Below are 16204 nucleotides of genomic sequence, written 5' to 3'. Positions count from 1 at the left end.
TCTTGCATATACACAATAAGACACCTATGACAATCAGAGATAAATGCCTAAGGCCCCTCCTTTCGGCAGCAGAGGGTTGGTACAGATATGCTCAACAGTTATGAGCATTAAAATAATTTTTAAAATCCTATTAAAAGGGCAAGAATTCAAATGTTAAGAATCCAAACAGAGCTCATGGATCCCACAGACAGTCCAATTACCCCCTAGATATTTCTAAAATTGTTGGACTCCTATATGTTTTCTGTTCTCTTTCCCTCATTCTTACAAAAATACCAAATGTTCTGGACCAAGCCAGAGATGTGTGATAGAAAAAGCACATCTGATGAAAAAGTCTGTTTGGAAAGCCAATGTATGATAAAAGATTAAAAAACAAAAAAGAGAAACAGCTGGAAATAACAACCATAATTTTTTCAAGAACATTTATACATCTTTTTAATTAGATTAGCTTTACAAGCAACTTGAGAGTTCTTTTCATAACAAAACACCGCTTTTCAAATTACATGACTTTATAGTCTATCTGTAGATGAATCCTGAAATTCTCTGCCTGCTATTGATAAAGGTCTGTGTTTTACAGCTGGTTAATGTGTTGAATAAAAACAGCATTATGAAGCTTTATCTTTAACCAGGATTAAACACATGTAGGCCACAAATAGTTTTAAATTTTGTTTTAAATAGAGTTCTGCTTGGTGACAAGTTAACGATCCCACTAACAGGAAATGAACAGATTTTAAATGGATATTAAAGAAATGGCTATCTTGATTTCTTGATCTTCTCACAATGATTTCCAAGGAAGTATATAAACTTTTCCAAAAAATATACAAGTTAAGACCTGTCTGGCAAGCACGACCCACAGATAATAGAATCTGATACTTTGTACAATTGTAGAGGTACACACTGGAATGACAACAGGGGCTCCCAAATTAAAAGGCTGTTGCTACACATCTTGACAATCAAACATACCTCCCACCAACATGAAACAATTTCTACTAACCCTAAAAATGACAGTGCTTTTGAGTTGTGGCCTAACACTGCACTGTACTGTAGACCAGATAGCTAAGACAACTCGCACTGCCAGGGTGGGCTGACAGAGGCACTTACTGTAGAGATGTTTTGTTGTCATCTGCAGCACAGGAGAGGAAGTGGAATAAAACCGAACATGGGTGAGGATAAAACAACAGTAAACTATCACGTTCTCCTGCAAGTTCTCCTAAGTGAGATCACAATACTGAATATTTAATCCCACCCTAAGTTCACACTGTCAGTTTCACTAAGCAATTTTTTTTTCATGTTTTACATGAACAATAGCAATCTTTTAATAAAAATTACTGAGCTTTCCATAGAAAAGGTCTCTAATTGAATACAAACTATACAGATGCTAAAAATGTCTTAAAGTTGAAATATACAGAAAATTTCTGTATACTCACATTTTGGCAAAGAAGACCAAGGACAGAGATAGAAAACCTAAGTGGGCAAGGACTTACACCCATAACTCATGCAAAATATGGACACCACCCTTTGGGCTTTGCTACAGAGAACCTAGGAAACTGAAGTCTCAGACATCCATCCCAATTCATTAAATAACAGAAGTCTGGGAGGCCTTGTGTGATTTTGTAATATTCCTCTTTGTCTAAAAAGTAAAAAAGAAAACCCATAAAACATAAAAATAAAATTATCTGGTTTGGGCTTTTTTTGTTTTTCTAAGCTAAACGTCTTTCAGTACTGGTAAGAAGGCTGGCATCACATTTGGGGAATGCCTCAACAGCTGTCTGAGGAGTCACTGAACACCAAGTCTCTAACAACACACGTCGGCTCAATGCATATGTAATCTCCCTTTGATACTCTTCAACAGAAACAAGGTTCTGATCGGCAGATCAGATGGATCATAGTATTAGGAAGAAAACATAACAGCAGATTTGGAAGTACAATCAATCTGAGGAGAAGCAAAGGTTAGAAATGGGACATTACTGTCTACATCTACAGGATAAACCTGAAAGCTTAAGAAAAAGCCCTTTATCTTAGGAACTTGAAGTTAAGGATAATCTCAAGTTCATTTAGTGCCAGTCACTTTAGTTTTTTAAAAAACTTAAAAGAGAAAAACCCTTTTTACTGTGTATTTTTTCTTGTAAAACATGAACTAAAAGTTATTGGTAGTAAATGATGACTATTTTACTGTTAGGTTTCATTATTAACAATGCAAAAAAAAGACAGCAGCAATCTTTAAGAGTTCAAATTAGTGTAAGATACGACTACAAAACAATCTGATTTTTCAGTTGTAATTAAAGTGCTCCTTTTCTTATTTTAAGTAAAAAGAAAATTAATCATCGGTCACTGGCAACAATCATCATTAAGAGGTCTTTTAGGGCAAAATTTAACAGTATGAAGAGGCTTACAAAAATAGATTGATGTTATTTTGAGAAATAATACTGTAATTTTTTTCTCAATTCAGTTTTGATAAATTGTACCTAATCATAGAAAAATTATCCCAAATTCAAACTTGATATAAAAAAGGGAGAGATGCAATGAATTCAGCTAGATGACAGATCTGGCAAAATATAAGAATGAAAAAAATTCTACATAGGGCACTTATTTCCTGTCCAGATGTAAAAACCGCTTTCATTTGGTAGCTTATCTTCTTCCCACGAGCAGTCACAGATTTGGAGTCGATCATGCAGTATGAAGGTCACGGCAGTCAAAAATCTTCTGTTTGATGCAACACAAAGAAATTGTTTGTTTCCTTATTAAAATGTCAACTGGTGGTCTATTTTTCTTTATCCCATTTATTGTATTCACAAGTTAACAAATAGCATCAACAATTATTGAAGATGAAGTGGGGTATTGCTGGATCAAAGGCTCTATAAGACGTCTTTACTGATTGAATCGGAAGGTTTATTGAGTTCAACCCTCACACCCTTTTCACCTGCAATGTAAAAAAAAAAAAGTTTTTTTTTTTATTCATTCATTAGGCACCAGAAAGCTTCTGCTACTGCTTCCCACTGAATTCCTAACAGTATGGACAATATTTCAACTTTGCAACCGTCATCTGAAAACTATCACATTTATACTTTCAAACACTACCCTCAGGCATTTATTATGATGAGTGCATTACTTTGAACTAGTAAACCTTCAAGGGTAACCATTCTCTAAACAGAAATAATGACTTTGTCTCCTTTTTAATTTAAAAGCAATTTGGATTACTTTAAAACAGTAGAATGTTCACCGTCACTGAAAGCACACTACTTGGTTTCTGCCACAAATACTGGCTTTAAAAATACACAGAAAATAGATGGACATTGAATTTTTATATTTTTATAAAAGGTTGAAGTGGGATTATCAGTGGCTCCGGATAATACAGCTAATCAGTGATGTGAACACTGAGTGGACTTTTGGAGATAGAAGGTGGGGTTAAAAAAAAGTCAGCTAAGTGGTCCACCAGATGGGAAACTAAGACCCACTGTTCTAGGAGAGACCATCTGTAAGTGGAGGACGAGGGGCAACTGGCAGGATCTTCAGATTCAGTACAAGAGTGCCGATCAATGGACGCCATCAGCAGATACAGAATCTACATGCCTGTCTGATTTACTGATTTTGCCATTTCAATTCATCTCCTTTCTATTAATGTTCTTTATGTCCCCACTGAACATGGAAGACCTGGAGTACTGTTTAGAGCATGTACATTTGAACAGGAAAGGGTATCAACTTCCTTCTAAGAAGAGCATGAGAGGAAGCCAGACAGCTGTTACCTAGAGTTAAGTAGTCTGTGATTAAAAAGGATAATCACAGAAGACTCAGTTTATATTTGGATAATTTACTCAGACTTCTTTGCCTCAAACTTCTCTAAATCTTTGGTTAATTTTGTTGGCTAAAGATAAAAATGAAGATAACTTAAAAAAAAGTTCTTTGTAAAATAAGGGAATTTTAATTAGAATGTGACAAAAACAAGGAGTAAGTATTCATGGTGTTAACAAAGACTAAGCTTGAGTTTCTGGAAAGCACCACCTGATCGCAGGGTATTTTTGTTCCAGTATACCCTGGCCCCAAATGATGTTTACCTGTTAGATATTTTACTTTAGCTCGTGCTCTCTCATCTGCATCAAAATACCAAACAGTTATTGCGTACCTAAAAGAAAATTTAGAATAGGGTAAGAATGATCACACTGGGGGGAGAAAGTGGTATGCTGTTGCAATGGTATATTAAAACTCATAATGCCAAAATTATGCCTGAATTGGAATGACATCAAAGGATAAGTGAGTACAGTGACAACTCGCTTATCCAGCAACCTCAATGCAAAAGAATATGGCTGAAAACCAGGAGAGGCTAAAATTGATGTCATGAAGTCAATGAGTTTTTATGACTTTCTTAACACTTATTCCACCTACTTGACTATCTTTTTTGCAAACCCACTAAAGATTAGAAAGAGACAATAAAAGGGTAAAAAAATGGCTTTTACAGAAAAAGCACATTATCAATAGCAAAAGTACTAAAAGAAGAGAAGAAAAATAGATTGGGAGGCCAACAGTCTCAACGGTCTCTGAGGACATCACCATCTTACAGCAAAGAGTAGTGACGGATGTTTACAATTATAACCTTGAGTCATCAAGACAGAATTAAATTATGCTAAGAATTTTTTAGGATTTTTATCAAAACAAATTACACTGTGTTTGATGTTTAAAGTTTAGCTAAGCTTCATTTTTCTGAAAATTTCATTTATTTAGAATATCTCATTGCACAAATAAATGTGGCATCTCTGGTTTATTAAGTTCTAAAAAGCACATGGATACACCTCTGATAGGAACAATGGGGAAAATGTGCAGACAGGACAGGAAGGAAAGCACACTACAAACCAATTCCTTAACAGAATACGGTAATTAGTTAAAATAGCTCGTGGATTCTGGCCAGTGGTCATGTGGGGAAAAGAACACTAATCAAATGAAGCATCAGTACATGTGAAGAACTAAATCGTGGAACAGTCTGAAGCAGACTCAAATGCAGAGCAGGGTCAGAGCCTGAGTCTGGGTACTGGGGAGACCAGGGTGCACAGAGCACTCAGCTGGTGAATGGCCTCCCGGCTTCCAGACGCTGCTCTGTCCAGAGCTCCACTCTTACCTTGTTGTAGCTTCTTCTCTTTTTTTGAGTGGTCTTGGTAATGGGACAAGGGGCTCAGATATATAATTTTATATGTCTTTTGCCTGTGCCCCAAACTTTTAGTTACATTGCAATGAGAATCCTAATGTCTGGATCAACTCCCCTCTGTAGCCCCATGTCCTTATCTGAAAACTATAAACTACCAAATATCATTCTCACTTTCCAGCCTCATCTCCTGTTGATGGGTTTCAAGAATCCTTTTCTCCTCACACAAATCTCTGCACCGAAACTTGAACAGTCAGGCCTGTCCCCCTGGGGCTTTGGGACACTGCTGCACTCCTTGCCTCCAGCCCCTCTCTCCAGTGGAACAGCCCGTCCTCCTCCCAACTCCTACAGCACCTTTCCTCCACGGCGGCTGGCAACTACCGCCAAATGTCTGTTGGTTGTTCATCTATAAAGGACACGACCAAGCTAAACTCAAGATTTCATAAAAAGGAAGGTATACGGGGTAGTTTCTGGGTCAGTAAACGTTTACAGAGGCAGCGGGGGCGGAGACCACACCGGGAGGTGGTGCAAAGCCGAGGGCTCAAGAGAGCTGCAGGAGATGTGACTGGTCCTTCCTGGTTTCCCTTCGGGACTTTATTGCTGTCTGGCCACAAACTGCTTAGCTTGCAACTCACTGTGTGAATTAGGGTGAAGGCAACACAGCTCAGAAATAAGGGGGAGAAAAGTGAGAGCTGCCAATCAGGTCTGCAGAGCCTCGCATTACTAATGCCAACGCTCCTGCCAGGGTGTCTCAGGCTTGCCTCCTGCCTCCAGCTCGCACTTCGTGGCATCTCCTAAACCGGACACAGCCACTGAGTGCTAGTACACCTCACTACCAGTGTTTACAGTCTATTTAAAAAACTGTACTGTTTTTGTATAAATATTTACCACCCCAGCCCATATATCCTCCTTTTTATGAAATCTTGAGTTTGGCTTGGTCATGTCCTTTACAATGTCTGCAATATCTTGTTTTAACAGTCTTAACATTTTAACTGAGTCATAATAAATAGTTAAAAAAAAGCATTTAAAAGAATGCACTTAACATAATAGGTTGAGAAGACCAAACCTTGTAGAGAAGAGTATCATGAAATAGAAGCTTATTATTATTACAGCTCAAGGGTTTTCTGTCTAGCATTAACTCCCACACATGGCAACCTGTTCTCTATTTTTTGCTCTTCACCTCTACTCTCTGGTTACCTCTCCTCTTTTCTCTCTCACCACCTTTTAAAAAGCTTCCCTTTTCCTTCCCTAATCTTTCTCTCTCCCAAGTGAAATAACTCCTACAAAATCAAAGAATGGACAGTAGTTTAGAAATGCAGAAAACAAGGAGACAGGGTAGAAAGATGGGAGGGCCGTGCTCCCTTTTCTTACCCCAAACAAGGCATGCCTATGCAAAGAAAGACACATTCAGTACTAACTGTGCATACATCTCATACAATTATTCAAATTAAAATGATTGCAACATAAATCTTATACAATTATTCAAATTAAAATGCCTGTGAAAAGTACCTGGAGAGCAGGAAAATACTCATTAGAAAGCTTTCAAGTTTATCCTATCGATCCCCTCCCTGTCCTGCCATACTCTCAATCAATTTTTTCTTAAAAGGAATACTACCTTGTAGCATATGCTGGTTGTACTTCATGAGGGTTGCGACGGTCAGACCAGAAAAACAGCAGTCTATCAAATTTGGGTTCAATGTCAGCAAACTGGGCTTTGCCTTCTGGAAAAATTCGAAGTATACCTCCACTTACCTAGGAAAAGAGCCAAATGTGTAAGTAGGACTAACAAAGAATACTATAAGATTAAATTTAGTAGGGAAAAAAAAAGACTACCCCAATACACTGAAATTCTTAATTGGATTATTCACAAATACGTCTCCACTGAAGTATGAAGGTGAGCTCAGATTCTAAGTATATGTGCTGATGTAAGGAAACATTCATTTCTTGTTTTAGGGATCTTTGTAAATACTTGATGAAACAGATGAATACTATCTGAATTTAAAAATCCCAAAATGATGCCTGAAAGTTCTGAAAACTAGTAAACATTTCTTATTTATGTATGCTAATGATTTTCCTTAATCTACTCTTAAAATGGATACATTTTAAGCCTTCCTGACTAAATTATTATAAATGGCTTATTATGTCAAATAAAAGTTTATCACATTTTGAAGTTCAACAGACACTTAATAGGTCAGTCACAGGTTTAATACCTCCAATTTGAGGAATTCAATGTATCAGCAGAAAGTGTCATCATTTATTATCATCACCGTCATCAGCACCATCGGCATGCATGTGGTCACTATTAGAGCAGGAAAATACTCATTATACCTGCAGCTCTCCCCTTCCAGATTGGGCCTGACACACGGATGACTACCTGCTTATGAAACTTGATGCCATCCATAAAGGATTATTTTTATTACTTACCTAAATACATTATCCTCTGTTTGGGATTAAATGGATTCATCTATTCTTTCTAATATTGACTAGGCATGTATTGCACAGGGAACTGGGTGGGCCCTGAGTATAGAGTAGGGAATACTGCAGACACACCTTGTCCTTGTGGTGTTTACAATCCAGGGGAGATAAAAACTAGGCAAAAGCCACTCAACCAAGCAGCTCTTATCCTTAAATAACTAAACTCCTAAGCAGGTAGACTCTTAAAATAGAAACCTGAATACCTGATCAAGATAGCATGGAGTCTGAGCCTATACCCAGAATCTACAGTTAGAGAAAATGTTTAGCAGGCTCATCTTCAGATAAGTTAAATTCTAGCTACTTGGTACCCCTGCCCATCTTCCTCAGGCTCCAGTGCTGTTCAGAGTGATTCCTCAGGCAATCGTGCACACATCGAAAGAACCTCCAGGGAAGTGGGGTGGGGATGATGGGAGGTTGCTTGGGGGCACAATGTGCATTGCTGCAGTGGTGGGTGCACTGAAGGCCCTGACTTCATCATGATGCAATATATCAATGTAGCAAGACTGCACTTGGACCCCATGAACATACACAAAATAAAAAATTTTAAAAATAACCTCCAGTCTGTGACTGAGAACATATCTTCTTTTCTTTTTCCTGCCCCCCTCCCTTTGACTGGAGTTGCTGGGAATATCACAGGTAATCTGCTGAAAATGTTTACAAAGAAATGGCTAGTTGACAGTTCCACTCTTCCCCTCAGAAACCTTCCCTGACTCTTAATTAGGTGGCCCTCCTATGTGTTTCCAAGCAATCTGTACTGACACTTAGCACAACCAATTGTAATTGTCAATCTACTTATCTGTATCCTCCAATAGATCCAAAGCTCTACCAGGCCCAATTCCATTTCTGCTATATCCCCAGGACCCAGAACAATGTCTGGCACACAGTACGTATTCAGTGCAACCTCAGAGTAGAAGTTTGCTATTCTACATATAAAAACACTAGGGACTTTTCTCTGCTTATGTCCTAATTTAAAATCTATATGTTAATGACCTTGGCTAGGTCATATAAAAAGTATAATAACATCAGCCCAGAAAGAGTCTAAGCAAATCAAGAAGTTAGGAGTTGACCATACTTCTAGCTTTCTAGCTATTTACAAAATCTGACAGAAAGTCAATTTTTAAGTTTTAACTAAAGTCACACCAATCTGTTTTGTGCCTTGGGCTCAAGGTGAATTACCAACTTTACTTCTCCAGTTCAAGATTTGAAAGCTGTCGACAGAAAAACAATGCTTGTTGGCATAATGCCTCAGTATCTACTTAGCAGTAAACTTACCTCCATTTTGAACTTGGACTAGGACAGAAGAAACTCTTTAAATCAGTATGGTATAGAGTGATTACTGGAGCATTGTGAGCATATTCTACATTTAAAACACTTTTTAAGGTAGAATTAAGTTTTTGCACATTTAAGACTTGGGTGGTTTCCATTTGTGTGTTTGTGGAGAGGAGGAAAGAGGGGTTTTTTAAAACTTAGATGATTTTTTAGAAAAAATCACCCTGGCTACAAAAAATGCATTCACTTTCTGAAAATCTACTGAGCTGTACACTGTGTTCACTTTGCTATTTGAATGTTATACTTAAGATTTTTAAAAAATTAACCAAAAAAATCAGTCCATACAGCCTTCAATGAAACTCGGGCTAAGATTAAGGGACTATATATTTAAAACAAGAGGGATTAAATATATTGTACATTCTAACTGATTTTACACTGTTTGCCAATATTGATAGACTTTAGTTTTTTCCATAATCAGAGAAAGATGGAATCCTGCCCCCAATATTCAACAACCCAATGCCATATAACATCTCTACAACAATGCAAAGAATAGACTAGCAAACAATCTGTAACAATTATTTATAGATTATCTCCCCTAAAAGCCATTATAAAACAACTGTTCTCAGAAGTGTTGTTATAAAAACTATTAAATGGACCTTTAATAAAGGCCATTTTTGTAAAAGTTAGTTAGATTTTATATAAATGCGTCAATATCTGAAGATAGGTGAATCCACTTTTTAAGAGATATTAGTAACTTTTTAAATAGCTTTATTGAGGTGTAACTGATATATCAAAAAATGCACATATTTAATGTTTATAATTTGATGAGGCTGAACATATGCATACACCCATAATACCATCAATCACCAATCAAGGCAATAAACATATCCGTCACCACCCAACATTTCCTGTGTCCCTTTGCCTGTGTGTGTGTGTGGTTAGAACACTGAATGTGAGATCTACTCTCTTAAAATTTTAAGTGTACAACCCTATATTGTTAACTATAGGTATTATGTTGTAAGAGATAATATTAGTTATTTGTTTCATTTTACAAAAGTCCACTCCTAATACCTGAGACTGAAACAAATTTAACAGAAAAATTTTTAATTGTTATGTGTTAAAGACAGTCTCACCTATGAGGAGTATGAATCTTAATACTTGTGAAAAAAAAAATAGCTGTGAGAAAAAAATGCTCGATTAAATTGCATACCTTGGCATCCCAGTCTTTATTAAGATAATATATACATGTCACACATCTTCCATCTCCATTTGGATTATCAACATGACGTACATAACCCGTTCCATTGCCTGGATAACAAGCAACCATAGCCTGTAATAATAATAACGATGATTTTAAAAGTCCACGTTTAAATAAAAAGGGAGAACAGCTTACACGTCAGATCACTGATTCCTGGCTACTCTGACTTACATTTAAACTCCTCTCTCTAATAAAAATCATACTTTGTAGAAAGAAAAGCTAAAGCTATTCTACAGTGACATTTATAAAGAACACAGGGTAGTTCGGTGAACAATCCAAGGCCTGGGGGATTCGCTTTGCAGGGATGGGAAGAGCCAACATTGAAGGATCACAGGGCAGCATCACCATGAACCCTTGGCTGTCACAAGCCAGATGCTCCTGCTAAAATCTCCAAATGTCAGCAGGATTTCAAGGCCCCCCCTTTCATGATCTTCATACAGATAATCAAGATAAAGTGAGTTCTGTCCTGCTCCATGGGAGATTTCCCTTCTCCCTGAGCTCACTTCAGAACCCCTACATTATCACCTTACGTCAAACACCGCATCTGACCGCTGTCTCTGAATGGTACCAATTTGACAGGCATAATTTAGAAGGTCAACCCATACATTATCTCATCTAACACCAGTGATTTTATAAAAAAGACTAAACAACCCTTCTTGATGTGACTAACCCCTCTTCAGATCAGAAAGGAATCATGTTTTGCTCAGATTATAATAAGATATGGTTCAGAAGACTGTTGGGTGTTACGCATGAAGATGAAAGAGAGGCCCAAAATAAAAAGCACAAAATAACTTACACTCTCTAGGAGCAAAGTACATTTTAAGAATCAACTGAAATTGGTAAGGGTGATTTAAAGAAAATTCTCAGTAATTATGAAACAAAGACAAAGATATTCAGAGTTACAAGCTATTGTGAAATCCTTTATTTTTCATAATCAATAAGTCAGTATACAGTTATCAAAAAGTAATTGAATTATTTTACCATTATATTTAAGATAAACAAATGCTAATTTTAAAATTCATATTCAACTGAATAGTGAAGAAGTAATTCAGTGGTTCCATCTCTGAGAGACTAGAAAGCATTCTAAACCTAAATCATTGGGAAAAAAAAATCCTATTTTCCCAGACACCTTGGACCAACTGCTCTTTATCAGAGGCAGAATTGTTGGTGAACTTTACGTATGTCCCTATTTTTCCTGATTCCAGACAGACTTACGTTTCTTCTTTCAGCACTGGAGGTTGATAATAACCAGGAGAAGAGCATGGGTTTAATGGGTTTAAGAATGTTCAATAGAACATGAACCCAAATAACTTCCTTGTCACTATCTGCCAAGGGAAGTAGCAGATCTTGAATAGTAACTATAACAGGGTACTAATTTAACAATGCAATTAATCCATTTGTGGTTAATTGAGATAATTCTGGCAAATTACATGATACACTGTTATTCACAGAAAAGAATGAGGGGGGGAAAAAACCCAAACCTGAACTCATCCCTAAAGCAATCTCACCTTAAAAAAGTTAATTCAGTTCTGCCCATCTACCTGGTAACCTGAGCATCTCTTGTGTAAAGGAGGAGAGAGGAAATCTCCATTCACTCACCCTACCCCTATTCTATCCACATACTTAACAACCTTTTGAGCACCTACTATGTATATGAAAGGCACTGGAGCTAAAACAATGAACAAAGGAGAAAGTTCCTCCCATTCACTTATAGTAGTCCCTCCTCTTACAAGCGGTTTTGCTTTCAGCAATTCCAGTTACCTGCAGTCAACCTTGGTCCAAAAATATCAAGTGGAAAATTCCAGAAATAACAATTCCTAAGTTTTAAATTGTGCACCATTCTCAGCAGAGTGCTGAAATATCATGAAATCCCACTCTGTCCTGCCTTAGTCGAGCATATCTGCACTATAAATGCTACCCTCCCATTAGTCACTTAGCCTTCTCGGTTATCAGATTAACTATCTCAGAATTGTAGTGTTTGTGTTCAGGTACTATTTATTTTACTTTATAATGTCCCCAAAGTACGAGATTAGTGATGGTGGAATATTGTTATAATTGTTCTATTTTATTGTTAGTTGTTGTTAATTTCTTACTGTGCCCAATTTATAAACTAAACTTCATTACAGGTATGTAGGTACAGGAAGAAACAGTGTACATACGATTTGGTACTATCCACTGTTTCAGGCACCCACCGAGGGTCTTGGAAGGTATTCCCCTCGGACAAGAGGAACTACTGGATTATGAAATCCAGTCTAGTGAGGTAAATAGCCAGCAAACAGACATATAATGTCATGTTAGTTGGTGGAAAGTTATCTTTTCATAAGATTTGAAAAAAATTAAGCAGGGAAAGAATACAGAGAACGAAGGATGATATTCTAGAACAGTGGCTGACATGTGACTGAAGACACACATGAAGGGGCTGGCGAGCTGGGCGACTCTCTGAGGGGACAGTGCATGTGGCAGAGGGAAGACGAGTGCCAAGGCAGAAAGGGCTGAACAGGGTGGGAAGCAGCAGTCCAGTGTGGCTGGAACAGTGCAAGCAAGTGACAACAGTGATCAGAGAGGTACCAGGTGACACAGGGCTGTAGGGCCCAGTGACAGGAAGCCAATGGAGAATGCATCAGAGTAATGTTTTAAGAATATCAGTTTCAATTCTGTATGAATAAAAAATAGCAGCTGCAAATACCTCAATATCACTCACCACCTAACATTTACTGGATGTTTACTATTTGTCAAGTACTATTCTAAGTAATTTATGTGTAATATAAATTATTCATCTGACACAACTATGTGAAGTAAATATTAACAGTACCATCATTCTTACCTTAATTTAACTGTTAAGAAAACTAAGACCCAGAAAGGCTAATTAGTGTTCTCAAAGTCATATGGCAGGTAGATGCAGAGAATCTGGTTCCAGAACCCATGTAATTAACCACTGTACTAGACTGCGGGAAGGAAAGAGTGAAAAGAGAAGACTAAGTTGGCTACTGCAGTTTCCAGGACAGAAACAAAAGAGACTGAGGCCAGAGTGTCAAAGTGGGATGTATTCTGAAGGCAGAAAACCAACATGATTTTGGATTGGAAAGTGGAGAATGAGAAGAGTCAAGGCTGATGCTGATGCACAAAGAGTGCAATGCGCACCATCCGAGGGACGGACGCACTTGAAGCTTGGACTTGGGGTGGGGGGGGCAAGGGCAACATACATAACCTAAACATCTGTACCCCCATAATATCCTGAAATAAAAAAAAGAAATTGCCAACATTTAAAAAAAAAAAGGCTGATGCTGAGGTTTTCAGCCTATGTCGATAAACAAATGGAGGCTGGGCGCGGTGGCTCACACCTGTAATCCCAGCACTCTGGGAGGCCGAGGTCAGGAGTTCAAGACCAGCCTGAGCAAGAGCGAGACCCCGTCTCTACTAAAAATAGAAAGAAATTAGCTGGACAACTAAAAATATATAGAAAAAATTAGCCGGACATGGTGGCACATGCCTGTAATCCCAGCTACTCGGGAGGCTGAGGCAGAAGGATTGCTTGAGCCCAGGAGTTTGAGGTTGCTGTGAGCTAGACTGATGCCACAGCACTCTACTTAGGGCAGTAGAGTGAGACTCTGTCTCAAAAAAAAAAAAAAAAAAGAAAAAAAAGAAAAGAAAGAAACGAATAGAGTTACTATATGCTAAAAGGGAAATACTAGGCAAAAGAGTGGTCTTGATCATATGCATCGACAGGAAAGGAGTTTCTCAGCAAGGGTCAAGATGAGACAGATAACCCAGAATAGAACAGAATTGAGGACATCAGGATTATGCCTCAACATGGATCTGTTTGTATTAGTCACTTCTAAACTGTTTTCCTTAGAGTTCCAGGGTTACATGGAGCTTCCTAGAGTTGGGGATTGGTAGGGGATGAAGTGAAATGAGAAGAGGCCAAATAAGCAGCTTTTACCCTAACCTTCAAGTAGCGGCAGTGCTTAGCTGTTTCCTGTATAGTATTTGAATTCCAAGTGAGACTTTTTGAAAAAATAAAAGATATAATAAAAGAAAAGCTTTAATTGCATTGAATAAAAATTTAATTGAATTGTGTTAATTAAGTCTTACTATCGTTGACATAGCTCAATTACCTCTATCTAAACGTATTATTTAAGAGAGGCCATTGCCACTTTAGTGTAATCTGGTGCTCCCTCGGGCTCTTTTGCTCTGCGCTGGTGATAGGGAAACTGAAAAACGAGGAGAAAGAAGAAAGGAGGGGATGAGTGCTCCACGGGTCACTTAAATGTGCCAACTCCATTAACTTGCCAATACCAGCCCTAGGAAAGGCAGTAGTCCATGACTGTAACTGTAAAAAGGGTAACACGAAAACCACCACTGTGACCCAGAAAACTAGAAAGTCTAAAAAAGAAACTGTGTAATTCTGAGGTATATTCCTAATCTGCCTTCTCACAGAGATACCAACTTTGAATATTTTAATTTCCTATGGAGAAAAACATATTTAAACATGAATAAAACAATTAAATACTATTTTTCCTTTTTGATATCAAAATATACATGATTGAGGATGTTCTTAAGTTAGGAAACGCCATAAATTTGTTTGTCACAGTAAAAGGAAGGAAGAGGTTTGCGATACCTCTTTGGAATCTGAAGACATTTATTTCTGGCATTGGAAGGCTTCAATATGAAGTTGAACCAGGAAACTTTTTTTTTTCCCTTTTTGAACTGAATTATTTTAAAACAGAGATTCAAAGCAAAGAGAACTCAAATTTGATGGGTTATCAAACTACTATTTTTACCCTGAATGAGAGGAAGAGATTCACTATCTGAAAATTTATCTTATTAAAATATATTGCCTCAGGGACACATCACTACGCCCTTTGTGGAGGTTTTTGGCTAAGACTTCCCAATCACTCACATAGGCCAGGCACGGATTACTTCCTTTAGCCTCCACAGTAAACGTCAGGGAGGTACTATTAATCTCCCCATTTCAGAGATTAGAAAACTGAACTCTAGTGAGAAGAAAAAATTTGCCACAGGTCATAGAGACTGTAAGTGGCAGAGGCAGGATATGAACCGAGGCAGTCTAGAGGGAAAAATAACTTCCTTCTGTATTCTTCCCCAGTGCTTTGCTCTAATAAGGCATGTATGTAGTCTGCTCAGATAAAATTGGTGATCTGCATTTCCTCCTCAGTGGCTCACCACCTGCTGCAGTGGCATGCTCTCATGCATAATGCTCAATTCTCCCAGGTAAAGACGTACAGTAAGTCCTCGCCTAACTCTTCCATAGGTTTCACTTTAAGTGAAACAACAATATAAGGAAACCAATTTTCCCCTGGGCTGACAGAGAGAAACAAGAGTTAAGTTCCTATGGCATATCTCTGGTCACAAAACATCACCAAACTTCTATATGAAGACCAAAACACTTCTAATATTAAGCATTCCAATAAATGTGAGCTATATATACATTTAAGAAAGATTAATAAAAACTATTATTTATTTACCCAATTATTCCAGTTCAATGTGGAGGATGGCAAGAGCTCATCCGAGAAGCTCAGGGTGCAAGACAGGAACCAGCCCTAGCCAGGACACCGTCTCATGACAAGGTGAGCTCACACACACACGCCCACACAGTCACTCAGACTTGGACCACGTAGACACACCAATCCACCTAACATGCACAGCTTTGGGATGTAGAAGGAGACTGGAGTACCCAGGGAAAACCCACGCAGACATGGGGAGAATGTGCAAACTCCACCGACAAGTGGCCCTGGCTGGGAATCAATTTCTTTCCCTTCATCAACATTATTAACAAAAAGACTTTGAATGAAATGATGTTATTCAAGGACCTCTCATATTGCATAAGGTATTCTCCAACTGTACAGTTAAGTCCTTTCCCAGCTACTCACAAAGTACACGTACCCATTACTATCACTACATTGGGGGTCTACACAAATCTAGTTCAAATACTGGGAAAACAGGTCATGTACTAACAGCAAGTTGGTATTTACTATAAGAATAGTTTCATTTTTAAAACTGCAGGTTTTAATTAACTTGCTTACCTTAGGTAAATCTCATTTCCTAAAATATAC

The 16204-nt window shown here is 37.9% G+C and overlaps 1 protein-coding gene across 1 annotated transcript in view; it reads right to left on the bottom strand.

Annotated features, from left to right (window-relative positions):
• Positions 1-405: 405 nt before the first annotated feature.
• Positions 406-16204, bottom strand: part of EGLN1 (egl-9 family hypoxia-inducible factor 1) — a 68133-nt gene continuing 52334 nt past the window's right edge. The window contains exons 2-5 of the mRNA XM_012660351.1: positions 10083-10202; positions 6744-6880; positions 4050-4117; positions 406-2917 (exon numbers count right to left, since the gene is read on the bottom strand). Of these exons, the coding sequence (XP_012515805.1) occupies positions 2853-2917; positions 4050-4117; positions 6744-6880; positions 10083-10202 (390 nt within the window). The 3' untranslated portion in view covers positions 406-2852. The remainder of the gene's footprint in view (positions 2918-4049; positions 4118-6743; positions 6881-10082; positions 10203-16204) is intronic.

This window comes from Propithecus coquereli, unplaced genomic scaffold, assembly GCF_000956105.1.
Source record: "Propithecus coquereli isolate 6110/MARCELLA unplaced genomic scaffold, Pcoq_1.0 Scaffold66, whole genome shotgun sequence".
Taxonomy (NCBI): domain Eukaryota; kingdom Metazoa; phylum Chordata; class Mammalia; order Primates; family Indriidae; genus Propithecus; species Propithecus coquereli.
The sequence above is the reverse complement of the archived record's forward strand: the minus strand, read 5'-3'. Positions and strand labels throughout refer to the sequence as shown.